Source organism: Cimex lectularius, unplaced genomic scaffold (assembly GCF_000648675.2).
Source record: "Cimex lectularius strain Harlan isolate CLEC.00 unplaced genomic scaffold, Clec_2.1 scaffold27, whole genome shotgun sequence".
Classification (NCBI taxonomy): Eukaryota; Metazoa; Arthropoda; class Insecta; order Hemiptera; family Cimicidae; genus Cimex; species Cimex lectularius.
The window spans coordinates 1,198,003-1,211,681 of record NW_019392670.1 but is presented as its reverse complement, the minus strand read 5'-3'; the positions used below and the strand labels follow the sequence as shown (position 1 = coordinate 1,211,681).

Here is a 13,679-nt window from a genome sequence, read left to right as displayed (position 1 = left end):
TTTATAAACTACGTAGAACAAACGTTGCCTATGTAAATAATTAAAACCGGTTTTAAAAAGAAAACATATGAGGAATTTTTGTCGATTTCATCCTTTTTGTCTCATTTATACTGGCAAAAATAAAAACATTGTTGACATACCCTGAAAGAAGAAATATCGTGCTTTCCAGTGTTTGTAATAAAGTTGAATTTGGGTAAAATCCAGAGGAGTTATGAATTTTTAAGTCCAACTGGGGACATAGGAGATAAAAACAGTAGGCCCCGCCGAATTCAGTACAAAAATTGTATATGTTTTTTTACAATGAAAAGCTGCATTTAAAGCCTTTGCAGGGTTCTTAAAACGACCCCGTAGCTTTTTTCTCTTTTTTTGGCGTACTTTACTCTGACGTGCAGGATTCTTTTCAAATTTGCCAACTCCTGGAAAAATTAAAGGCAATTTTCATTAGGAAAAATAGACTTTTTTTTGTTTTTTTGGAAAATCTCTCCTAAAAAATTGATGCTAAACAACGATCACTGTTTTATCAGGCATAAATTGTAACACATTTCCATGCAAGTAGAAAGAAACAAAATCGTATAGAATTAAGCAGTATATATTGTAAATGGATGACTAACTAATTGGTCGTTATTGACCTGGAAACTTTAGTACAAGCTAAGTATTTATCAATATTTCGCAGTCATTCGAAATTGAGAGAAATTTTTTTTTGCACAAAATTCAAAATTCCAATTCCAAAATGTTTTTAGTAGACTGCTGTAGACAGTATCGAAATCCACAAATTCGGTTAATCATTGTGTAAATGCAGGTGTTCGGATTTTTCCTATTTTTTTTTTTTATATTTATGAGAGAGTAAATATCAATGACTACATGAAATCCTGGGCAGTTAAGCCTTATCTGAACCCTTATCTTTTTTTTTTTAACAATAATTAAAAACGGCTTGTGCCTTCAAAATCAGACACAGTCGGTTTTGGCCAGTTCAAAATGAATCTATCCTGGAATTATTTATTTATTTTTGCCCTATTCGACACATCGAGATCAACGGTCATCAACAAATGTAAGTGAGTTTTCCATAGAGATAAATTCGTGAAGCCGATTGAATAAATCGAAGTGGGATTTTAACATTCAACTTTTGGTGGCTGCACCGCATTCTATGAGTATACTGAAGTACTCGTACTTAAACCAGTTATTTTTTTTACAACCAATCACCCGTAATTTATTCACACGAGGCAAAGTGACAATACAGATGCATTTTTGTAGTTAATAAAATTAAGATTAAAGTAGAAGACGCTTTACGACCTGCTCACCATTGATGTCTACAGATATCTCATTAAACTTAGAGCTTTTTACCAGATCGCAAAGCTTTTTCAAGGACTCCCATGTGTATCCGTCAAGCCCAGGCTTTTCCCAGTAGTAGGATTCTCTGGCTGCATAAGCCTTTACACTAATGGAAATTTTCCGCTATATCAACGTAGTCTTGTTTCTGCCTCTCTGAGTCTATATTGTATTTGCCTCTGGTGTCTGCATTGTCCAGTTAGCAGTCCAACTATTACTCTAGTCCTAACACATCCTAGATTTAGCAGTTCTGCGATGTTCATTGATGAAATTTTTCAATGGCCTTTGTCCTGAGCGAGAAGGTCTTATTTTTAATACAGTTGATGGATACACATTTTTTGGAGTTGGATGCCACAAAAGGGTTCAGAACTGATAGGTGTTTTCATCATTCCTTGGCCAATCTATCGACTACTTCATTGCCCCTGTGCCCTGTGTACCCTGGCACTCAGACAAGGCAGACTAGGGCAATTTTGTTGTTGCCTGACAGAGCCCAATTTCAATCCCAAATGCCATAACTTTATTACCGCTGCGGTAATGTCCTCGATATGAGTAGATAGCTATTCTTACATTCACGATACTTTTTTTTGTAACCTTTTTTGTAAGCTGAAGCTCCCTCTGAATCTTTGGTTGCTTAGATGCTCAGACGAAATAAAAATCTGCACATAAAAGTTTTAGAAATGGGGGCTCAAATAAAATAATGATTATTTCATCAGAATTCTATTGTCTCTTTTTTACGGGAAAGTTTAATGAAATCCAAATCAATTTTATACTCTCGCTTTTTCCTCAGCATGGTTTATAAGCTTAAGCACTTCCTACCTCCTTATTACTTTATCCTGAAATTCTATCTAACCATCTGCTGCTTCAGAGCAAGGTATTTCTTGGAAGTAAAACGAATACAAACTGGCACCCCACAAGGAAGCATTTTTGGCCAGCCTTTATGTACTGCTGACCTACGTATACTTCCCAATACCACCATACAATACCGCAATTTTGTTCTCTAACAAACGTTAGTTATCACCAACATTCAAGAACACAACAAAAGTGGAGGACACAACTGAATGAAGAAAAATATAAAGAAAAAACAGTCCATTCATGTCAGATATTTAGGATTTTACGTATACAGCAGACTGGACAATTACGAAGAATTCTGAGCCTAAAATACATTTTATCCGTCAACACTAAACTAACCTTATACATGTCTTTACTGTTACAAAGTAGGTTATGCAAAGTGGAACTGTGGAGTTCTGCGGTCCAATATCCAGCATATCCAATCCTTCCAATCAAAAATATTCAGACAAATCGTCAAAACTTGTTACTAAGTACATCACTAACCTCACTATCCACAACAACCTTAACAAACAGTTCTGATTCAAAAATTCACACACTAGCCTCTTGATCTATCTTAATCCTACTGCTTAAGCCCTTTCTACACATCCTGCTTTAATCGAGTATGGCCTCAAGACTGCCATGGCATGTGTCTTACGGGTGCAATGTTGGCCTTAGTGTTACCGCTGTAAATGTGTGAAAAATCATCTTGTTATCGCATTTGTAGTACGTACTAATACATATAGGGTACAAATCAAATAATTAATTTTAAAAAATTCCTTCTCATGTTCTTAATTGCCTAATTTATTTTTAATTTGAGTAATCAAAAATGTTTCAATATTGCAATATCCCTAAATTATGCAAATTTACGCACTATTCTTTAAATATTCAAAAGTATGTAGGATAAAATTTGAACCATTGTACCCTGGTGGTATGATTCGGGTAAATATCTGCTCACCATGATCATAGTGTTAGCAGAAAGAATATGCAAATGCATACATATACAGGCTCCAGTGATGACCCTGCAAGGTTATGAACCTGTAGCTTCTTCATCTCTAAATTTCTTCTTCTTTTATGTTTATGGTTTTATGTTTGGATCTGTTCCAGCATTTCACCATCTTCAGTGGTTGGGCCTGTGTTATTTTGTTGATCACATCTGTCCAATAGTTATCATTATGTTCTTAGTGAAGGCCAACCAAAACAAATGAAAATAACAAAACAAACCAAGCTATTTTTTTTTTTTTAATTATAAATAAATTAGCAATTGCCTTAAAAGAATCTAAATAGATTGCAATAAATAAACACACGTTGTAATTGAATGGTGAGTTGTTATGATGAGTCTGCTAGGTGATGAACCAGTTGCTTACTTGTCTCCAATCTGCTTCCTTTTTAAGCAATATCAGGCTGTGCTTTATCAGGACAAAGATAATATGTAGGCTGAAAAGGTGGCCTGCAAGGCATGTATGTTTATGTAACAGTCCCTGTATGATATGATATTCTTTCAACTTTCTCAAGTTGCCTGTCAAACAAAGAGTTTGGAAATTCTTATAAAAGCAGAATTTTTGTGAATTTAAAACATTTATTACTATTAGTCTCATTGACCATTCATTGGTTAATATTTCACACAGATTTGATCATCAATGATCATCCTGCAGTCAGGCCTGTACATGTCAAAACACTAAATAAATGTCATGGATGGCCATAGACAATAAAATATTGAGGTTATGAAGAGAGTAATAATTTCTACACATTTTTGTATTAAAAATATAAAGAAGTTCATAATGTTAAAGCATCATTTGCTACTTTGTGATATAAAAATGTTATTAGGCTGCAAATATATCGGCTATATTTATCAATGAACTAATATAAATTGAAAAACGTTAAATAACACCAAACAGCTTTATGTTTTACTTTTCATTTCAACTGTATTTGTTTTAATGTTTATTATACTTTTTGTAGGTACACGAGGTGCGCCACCTCTCCAGCTTGCAGTAAAGGGCTGTGATAAAGGGCCTTGTGCATTTGTTAAAGGGACGGATGTACAATTAGCAATTAGCATTTTAGCAAGTATGTATATCTGTATATATGTAACTGGTATAAAGCCTCAAACTTAACGAGGAGGTCTAGGTAAAAAAATGTTGATACACAATAGACCAATATTGATCGCAGTGGCCAGGTCTAGAGGCCAGCTCGTATATAATCTAATCTATGTATATTAACATTTAAAGTGATTATTTTACAAAATTGCCATTCAAGAAATAAACAGAAGAAGTATAAAATTGTATATTTCTTGAATTTTGTAAAATATTCCTTTAAATGTTAATATACATAGATTAGATTATATACGAGCCAGCCTCTAGACCTGGGCACTGCGACCAATATTGATCTATTATGCATCACAATTTTTTTATCTAGAATCCCATGTGATTTATTAACTTCATTGGCCTCTGTAATCTAACCAAAACTATTGCCAATTAATTTTTATTTAAGTCTAAATCATGTGTGCACTTTTTTAAAAAGATTTTAGCACTTTTCTAGCTGTTGGTACGCTGTTGCAGTCATAACCTTTATACAGCTCTGCTAAGTTTTGGCATATTTGGCAAATATTTGCTACAACATTGCCAATTTTGATTTAGGGTTGCACAGTTGCAGTTCAGAAGCTTATTTTCTACAATTTCTGCCTAAAGAAATATACTGTCTTTCTGTTTCAAATAGTTATGAATGTTTTTTTTAAATTGATTTGTAGTCAAGTGTGGTTCTCTTTTCCTCTGCCCATTTATTCAGTTCCGCTTGCATCAAACTAGTTGTGGTTAATTGTGGTTCTGGTTTTATGCACTTTCTTTTTCAAACTTTGAAGTAGTTCATTAACCTCAAGCACCTACGCAAGTGACCATTTTTTCTTTTTTTTTCTCCTGGCTGTCTAACAGTATCTTAATTTTTGTGTGAACAAATGCCAAGCATTCAATTGCATGAACTTCTGCCAGAAAGATAGTTGCAATATTCTGTAAGATTTTTTTTTCTTTGAAGAAATTTTCACCACTCCATGTCCAATTTTAGATACTTACCTTATTAACTGTCGCCCTTTTTAATTTTGTAGTATTATTCTTACAAACATTTCTTGCTTCTAGAATAATCTGTAAGGATCTGTCGAAAAATCAGTTTTTCTTTTACCAGATTGTAGCCACATTGTACATGTTTATTTTACCCTTCATGAAATAAATTGTGAAATTTATTTTTGAAGTTTGCAGAGTGATTAGTCATTTCTGATCTTGTCAGTCATCCAAACAAGCCAGGCACAAAGCATGGTGAAAAGCCATGTTTGTTATAGCAGGATCGGAATACGAAAATGATTGAAACAGTATTAACCTGCATTTACATGAAATAGTTATCCTAATTATTAAAAACTAATATTTACTTAATAATACTTTATACAATTAGATACCTAACAATAAGGTAATATTCTTAATAATAATAGAAAATATATTTATTGACATAGAAAATGAATAAGTTAATTAACGTATCCTACTAACCTAACCACCATGATCTTGCTCTTTGTCACAAAAATTGCAATAAAACATATGATTAAAAGGAACGCAGTGTAGTGAGACTGATCAATAGAAAACACCTACTTATTAAGTGCACGGTCAATAGGTGGTCCTCATAGGGTGTGAATTATGGAAGAGGGATCATCCTCACCCGAATAAAAATTGCTTATGAAAGCCTGACACACACACACAAACTTATATTTGGGCCAAAGCCAATGCATGTGTCCGGCATATAGAGAAAGTATTGCTCAATCCCATTTAATCCAAGCATGTCAATTCTTGGCTCCATATAGGGAGCGTGTAAGAATACCACCTGGTATGATAATTGTGACATAGCGTTTCTCCCCTGTTCCAATGTTTGGAGAAAACAGGGATGCTGTTTTTATTTTTTTAAAGATGCATTTTGTGTTGTCTTGCAAGTTTGTATTTAAATTATGTAAATGAGTGGTGAGAAGTCTCAGTAAACCTAAGTTAGCCAACTGTATTACGAGTTGAAAGGACAGGATTAAAGCCCTGGAGCCTAATATTAATAGATGACAGCTTTCCAACAACACCAAATTATGTTTAATTTTAAATATATATTATTACTAATATTAATTAAGGTTTTTAGTTGAGATGAAAAAAGTTAATGGCACGAGCGGGATTCGAACCCACGATCTTCGGCTAGATACACCGCTGCTCTACCACTTGAGCTATCGTGACCTCGATCCACTCGGACATCAACTTCCTATCTCAACCCCACCTTATGAGTTTTCCCTCCTTTTTGCCATTTTTCAAATGTCGTGTAATCGGTTTGGATTCTCGACGACAATTGAAATGGCCACGGAGAGCTTTAGTGAAGTGTACTTCATATTAATTCTTTAAATTCACTAATTTTGTGGTTTGAAAAATGGCAAAAAGGAGGGAAAACTCATAAGGTGAGGTTGAGATGGGATGTTGACGTCCAAGTGGATCAAGGTCACGATAGCTCAAGTAGTAGAGCAGCGGCGTATCTAGCCGCAGATCGTGGGTTCGAATCCCGCTCGTGCCATTAACTTTTTTCATCTCAACTAAAAACCTTAATTAATTGTAATGATTTAATTGGTCAAGCGGACCACGAAATTAGTGAATTTAAATTATTACTACCATAAAATCTCTTATGACTTGTTTATACCTGTATATTTCATACAAACATGTATATTGTTTATACAATATATTGTATATATTGTATTTGTTTATAGATAATAACATAACTAAGTTAACAACACAAGTCAAAGCATTTGCTATGGGAACTGAAACAATATATCCGTTACCACAAAGTAATGCATGTTTAAGCTTGACTAATGGAGAATGCCCGTTAGATGAGGGTGAGGAAGTTACATACGCTTTGACAATGCCTATTCTAACATCATATCCCACAGTAAGTACTGTTTTATATAAATATAATAGAAAATAATCAGTTTTATAGGTAACAATGTGATAAAAAGGTGGTACAAAATAAGCAAATAATTTATTTGCCGAGGTTGCAGTGATACATAGGTCTCATCTGTGTTGTACATGCTTAAATTATTATATTTTTGCTTTTAGTTACTGTATAATACACATTGTAGTATATTAAAAAGTTCTCTAAAGTTATATTAAAAAGTTAGACTCTCCAAGCCATCGAGAGAGATCAACTCAAAAAGTCTGGAACTGCCTACATACCCTGAAAAAAAATTGGATTGTTATTATTCATATCATTGTTTTATTATTAGTAATACATGTCATACAAATTCTTTGTATGCCAGTGATTTGTCCTTTCGATGATAAACAAGGAAGCTTCAGACCTCTATCATCAAATAGTGTAATGCTTAAATGGGATCCAGGTCATGAGGAAATTTCAGGCAACAAAGCAGAAAATATAATTGCTAAAATAGGAGCCTCGGAATAACATATAGGCCCAAATCCAAATTGTGGTATAAACTGCAGCCTTGGCTAACTAAAGGACATAATAAATACTGGAAGCATAAACCAAGCATGAGGCAAGCAAAGAAACAACTCTCAAAAAAAGCCTAATGGGAGAAAGAGAAAATCCTTCGCAAGTAAAATATTGGGTTGTCCGGAAAATAATGCAGGATTTTGGTATTAAACAAAAAAAAAGAAACTAGTTACTTTAAAGCAATGTTCTTTAATCAAAATNATTCATACAAATGAGTAATCCTGTAAACGTAAACAGAATATTTTATATAGATTTTTTTTAATGAAAACTTAAAATCCTGCATTATTTTCCGGACAACCCAATAAATTAAAATCTCCAACTGGAATATTTACAGGGCATGCTCCGTACCAATTTATATTTTTCAGTTTTGGGGGTTGAATAAAGATTTTAAAAGTCCTTTCATCCACTATGCCTATTTAGATTTATCATGGAACCCATATCAATTATAACCATACCTTGAAAAGTTCACTTTTTTTTTCAAATAAACTAAGCATTTTCCTTGGTCCCTCTTCGCTTGCGTCTTTTTGTGTGAGAATTGCCTTCCTGAAGTGGTGAGGGATAATATGATATGATAGGAAGATAACAGTGAGATCAAAAAATAAGAATAAGATTTTGAATTTGACTCTGAACAAGGAGAAGAATGATAGAGGAATTAAGGATAGGATTACGGAAAGGATCACGTATGGATTTGTACTTTCCTCATACATGAAGATTTTGTCCAGTGCTTGAATTTTTCTTTCTCAAGCAAAAGATTGGTTTCTTGAGCAACTTGAGTATTTAATCCAGTGCACCTTGTTGTGGTTCTGGTCACATGGAAGAGAGGGCTACCCCTTTTTTTGCTAGTTGGTCAGCTTGTCCATGTCCTTCTGTGCCTTCATGTTCAGAAACCCACCTCATGGTAACTTTGTGTTTTCCTAGGGCCATTTAGGCAATCTTGGACAAATTTGGAGTTGAAAGCATTCACATTTACTATGCCTTGATAGCCGTCTGACTGTCTGAGAGTTTGTAAATCAGTATACTTTGCAAATTTTTCTTGATTAACCCCTATGCACAGAGTTGTATTGCATGAACCTCAGCTTGGAAAATAGTTGGGATTATTCAAAGGGACTTTGCTGGAGTATGGGCCCTTTTATACGTATACCTATGCTTCTTCCATTTTTGATCCATCTGTGTACCATATTAGAGTGCTTTCCTGAAATTGGAGCTACCTTTCTTCTAAAGTTCTCTATTATTTATGTCCAAATGGAAGGGTCTGTCAAAGTTGACTTTTTCTCTCATTTTGTCAGATGCTGTTATAGCCGTTTCATTTATTTTATTGCTCTTGATAATTTAATGGTGGCTCTTACAATCTGGCTTTATTTCTTGTATCTCAGGAATCTATTGACATTCTCAAAAAGCCACTTTTTGTACATGGAAGGACGAGTACGGTATCCATTGCTGTGGTGGGGCATGCATTGCTCCTGAGTCATATTCAACCTTGGAGCCATCCGTGTAGAAGAAATAGCTGGCGTTTACTGGAATCCCTTTCTCCCAATCTGCTATATCGAATACAAATTTTGATTTGAAAATTATTGTCAAATTTAAATTTTGGGATCATGGCATCAATAGATATTCTGGAGGAACATGCCTTCTCAGTGTTTCTTCCCTAAGTATCAATAGTCTGTCCCTGGCAAATTGTGCATTAGACAGACCAGGCATTAGCCTGTGAATTTTGGCTCTAGCTTTTCCCTGTATAAAGCTATATAGCGGTGTTAGATTAAGTACTTCCAAAGCAGCAGTTGGGGTAATTCTCATTGCACCAGTGATGCTCAGACTCATATGCAGTACGAGGATCTTGACCACCCTTAGCTTAGATGTTTTTGTCTACCACCATGGGTCAACAACCGCTGTGTACATAAGATGTAAGTACATGTTTGAGTTTAGTCCCAAACTTTTCCCAGAAAGACGTTTACTTTGTAGGTAAAACTAAAGTCAACTCTCTTTTGTTTGTTGATGATGCTGCTAGATCCATTCAATTGATGATTCAAAATTCAAGTATTCAAAAGTAAGCACTTCTGGAATCTATAAACTGATATAAAACCATAGTTGTAAGGAATTCCAATAGAAGTAGTGCAGTTCCTTGAATTTTAAATTAAATTTAAAATTTGAACTTACCAGAGTGCATAAGTAATACTAGTTGGGTAATGGTTTAGATGACCCTATGAGTTGGTTTTCAAAATGCATTCAGTAGTTGCATGGATGACTCACAGAATCAGTTTTTCTCTCTATCAACGCTTCGGTCAAAACTGCTCCTTGTGTCATTAACCTTAGGAAAAGAAAAGTGTAAAGGCACAAGAAGCGAACCTTGGGGTACTCCAGCTGATATCAAGAGAGAAGAGGAGATATAATTTAAAGCTTGTTAGACAAACAGAAGGGAATAGTAGTAATAGAAGGAGAACGCAAAAGATGCATCAGTTTCCAGATAAGCACTTTATGATCCATTGGACAAATCATGTAGACAATAACTTACTTATCAATGCCTAGGCAGATGTCATCTAAGATTTTGAGAAGGGCAGTTTCACAACTATGACATTTTGGAAGCCAGATTGAAAAAATGATGTAAGGACATGGGAGTCAATGAATGGATATGTGTTTAAATAAACTTGTCAAATGCTTTAGTGATGAAAGAATACTAATAGGGCGGTAGTCACTAGCTAAGTTTCTTGGGTAAAGCAACTATTACAACTTCTTTTTACCCTGAAGGAAACCAAGGTGATGTGAAAGAGAAGTTTAAAATTTGGGTTATGTTTTTTAAGGTAACAGGAAGGAGAAAAAATTATAATTTTCATGGGTAATATTTTAAAACTAAAAGACAATTTTCGGAGGTTTAGTTTGGAGGAAGAGGACTTGGAAGCAAGATATTAGTGGTGATAGATTTAGATTTTCCAGTTTGGCATTCTCATTGCCCTCATATATAATCATATGTACAGACAGACATATATAAATTTTTCTATATACACATTAAAATCAATAAAATATGTTTTGATTATCTTTTTCCTTTTTAGATTCCTGTCATAATAGAATTTTCGTTAAACTCGGAAAATGGAGTGGTTTCTTGCTTCAGGCTTTCAGCTAATGTTGTGGATGAATAAGTGAGGAGCCACCAAAATTCAACTGACATGATCTTTTATAAACTTTAACGATGATATATTTTATTTGGAAGATTGAATGTTGATAACTGTACAGGTGTTGATTACACAAAGTTTGCATGTAAATTGTTAAAACTTGTGTTCATTCTTATTTAAAATCAGTTATTGGAAGTTTAATGGCAGTGTTCATCATTTCGAGCTCATCAAATTAATAGATTGTACATTGACACCGCACTCATCACTGCAAGGTAAAGGTCCCGGGTTTGAATTTAGCGACCCTGCATTCGAACCCAACATACTTACAAATGGTCTTTCACAGACACTGTAAGGATTGATACCTCTGCTGTTGCGAACCCTTGTAAAAAATGTACTAAACAAATGTATAAAAAAAACTAATAATATATTGTTGACTTTGTATTTATTAATGTAAATTAAATTTATTTATTTGATTATGTAATCTGTTTTTATTTGGAACAAAAAATAACATCAACACCATCCTTTTAATGTATGTATCGACCATTTTTTTACTAACAATAATCGGGATCTCGGTATGGTCTGGTGTTATAAAGGTTAATTTAGAGTTAAAAAGAGTTAATTTGACAGAAAGGATTTACAAAAAATTTAAGCAGTTAGAGTTTATAGCTGAGAAAAAAGAAAAATAAAGGGAACAATAAGTATATTCACAAAACTGTTTTGAAGAAAAAAACAAATGGACAATAAAAATTGTTTAACAATATGATAATGCTAATAAAAAATGATTTCTCATGCAAATATATAACTCTTACTTACTTTAATCAAAAATTAGAAGTATCGAACACTTTTCCACTCTCGAACACTCTGGATCAAGGTATGATGTTTAGGAAGAAAGTAAATACAGTTATTACTGCCAAGCTTTCGACCTATTTCAAGGTCATCATCAGGGCAAAACAATCTTAAATATATTAAACAAATTGACATAATTAAGTTTTTCGAATTTCTTTGAAGGACGACTCAGTTCCAATAATGTCTGGATGTAGTGTTACAGTCCTTGGCAATGTTGGGACTAAGTCTGTCTTCTAAAAAATTTGAAACCGTTTATTAAAATGTAAATTTGTAGACATCTTTGAGATTGTTTTGCTATGGTGGTGACGTTAAAATAGGGCGAAAACTTAGATACAAATTGAGTTGGTTTTTTTCATCCAGACCATACGGTAGGTAGTACGTGGCATAACGGCTGGTCGTACATAAATCTTGTGTGAATGAAATTTTTGGACAAACTAAAACCCGACGTTTTGAGTCCTATTGTATTGAGGTACGATAACCGGATGCGTAGATTTAAGTTAATTTCAAAGATGTCCGTTCATATTTGCCCCTTACCATCCGACCATATGCACGACTTTTCCTGCTCATGTGCGACCTATTAAAAACAATCAAAAGGCAAACTGCGGTACACTATTTTGCAAAAACAAACTCTTCTAAACGTCTATCAACTGCTAACAAAAACCGACGGAAAATCGCTTCGGTCAAAACCGCTGCTTCTTTCATTACCATTAGGAGTAACCGTTTTATGACAAAGATTATGATCATTTTAGTATCTCTATAATCCCATTTCCGTTAGATATTTCCGTCGATTTAAGAACTATAGTTGTGATCTGGCACGATTAGACAATTAATCTTCATTGGCAGGGCTTGAAAATGGAAACGGGCTTTGCAAAATCCATTCCGCAGTTAAGGCGGTCTAAACGTAATTTTTGTCTATCTTTCTTATCGTAAACGCATGGGATGACTGGCAGCTCCCCGTATAAAGACCTTAAAAAAGTTGAAAGAACTTCAACAGGACGAAACCGTCCAAATTTAGAGCAGCTTCCATATTTGGAATTGTCTATATACCGTTATCACTGAATCGTGCCGATAATGGCATCGCCTGTCAACACGCCACTGGACTAACACCCCAAATTAACCCGTGACAATGAATTAGGAAAAATTCTGAAATCGGGAATATCACTGATGGGGGTTTATTTTTATAGACTGACATTTGCAGCCGGTTTAAATTTCGTACTGCCAATTACAGTTGTATATTTGAATTGAAAGATAATCAACCGGAAGATTGATCGAAGGGTTTGTACTCAAAATACATCTAATAGGCAGCTAAAAATCGTTTTGTTAACTTAACCTCGTTATTAAGATTATAATGGGCCAATTAGGCCTTGGTGATTATGACGGAACTCTTTGGAAGAGGGCGTTTGGTATTCCCAAGCACTACAACCTTTCAGCTTATACTGCGTCTTTTTTCCTAGTTCATTGGTTCAGTTCAATTAGCTCGATCCTTCTTTTGCTGCGAGACATCCTTGGTTATGTCTCCATTGAGAAGCACGCAGGAAGATGCGTCATCGTTGAATATACCATGTTGTGAAGAAGTTTTCTCAGATCTCAGTGATCGGTAGCCCTGTAACCCTTCAGTTTGATTCAACCCTGTCTAACTGTAACAATCTATTTGCCAATTTTTGTGAAGGGCCCTGGATAATGACTATTACGTCTGGCAACTCTAGAGATCATCCGATTGATCCCTCTTCTAAAAAAGATACAGGCCCTCCGGAGCCACCCATCGCCCGTGGTACTGATACGTAGGAAACATAAAAGAATTACAACTTTACAAACATATAAAAAATTACACACACACACACACACACACACACACACACACACACACACACACACACACACACACACACACACACACACACACACTAACTAACTAACTAACTTCTCTATATGAGGGTCGATGTGGTACTTTACATTTCGTCTTCGGTCCTTTCACACTTCACATTCACGCTAATAAATACATTCAATATCAATACAAACAAAAAAGGACCCAAAACGAGAAATCAGTACTATGTACATAAGACAGCCCTGTTTCAT

The 13,679-nt window shown here is 34.6% G+C and overlaps 1 protein-coding gene across 1 annotated transcript; it reads left to right on the top strand.

Annotated features, from left to right (window-relative positions):
• Positions 1-954: 954 nt before the first annotated feature.
• LOC112126357 (protein NPC2 homolog) lies at positions 955-11,186 on the top strand. Its single transcript, XM_024225265.1, has 4 exons — positions 955-1,048; positions 4,111-4,218; positions 6,917-7,095; positions 10,698-11,186. The coding sequence occupies exons 1-4, from the start codon at positions 976-978 to the stop codon at positions 10,782-10,784; spliced, it is 447 nt and encodes a 148-aa protein (XP_024081033.1). The 5' UTR covers positions 955-975; the 3' UTR covers positions 10,785-11,186.
• The last annotated feature ends 2,493 nt before the right edge of the window (positions 11,187-13,679 follow it).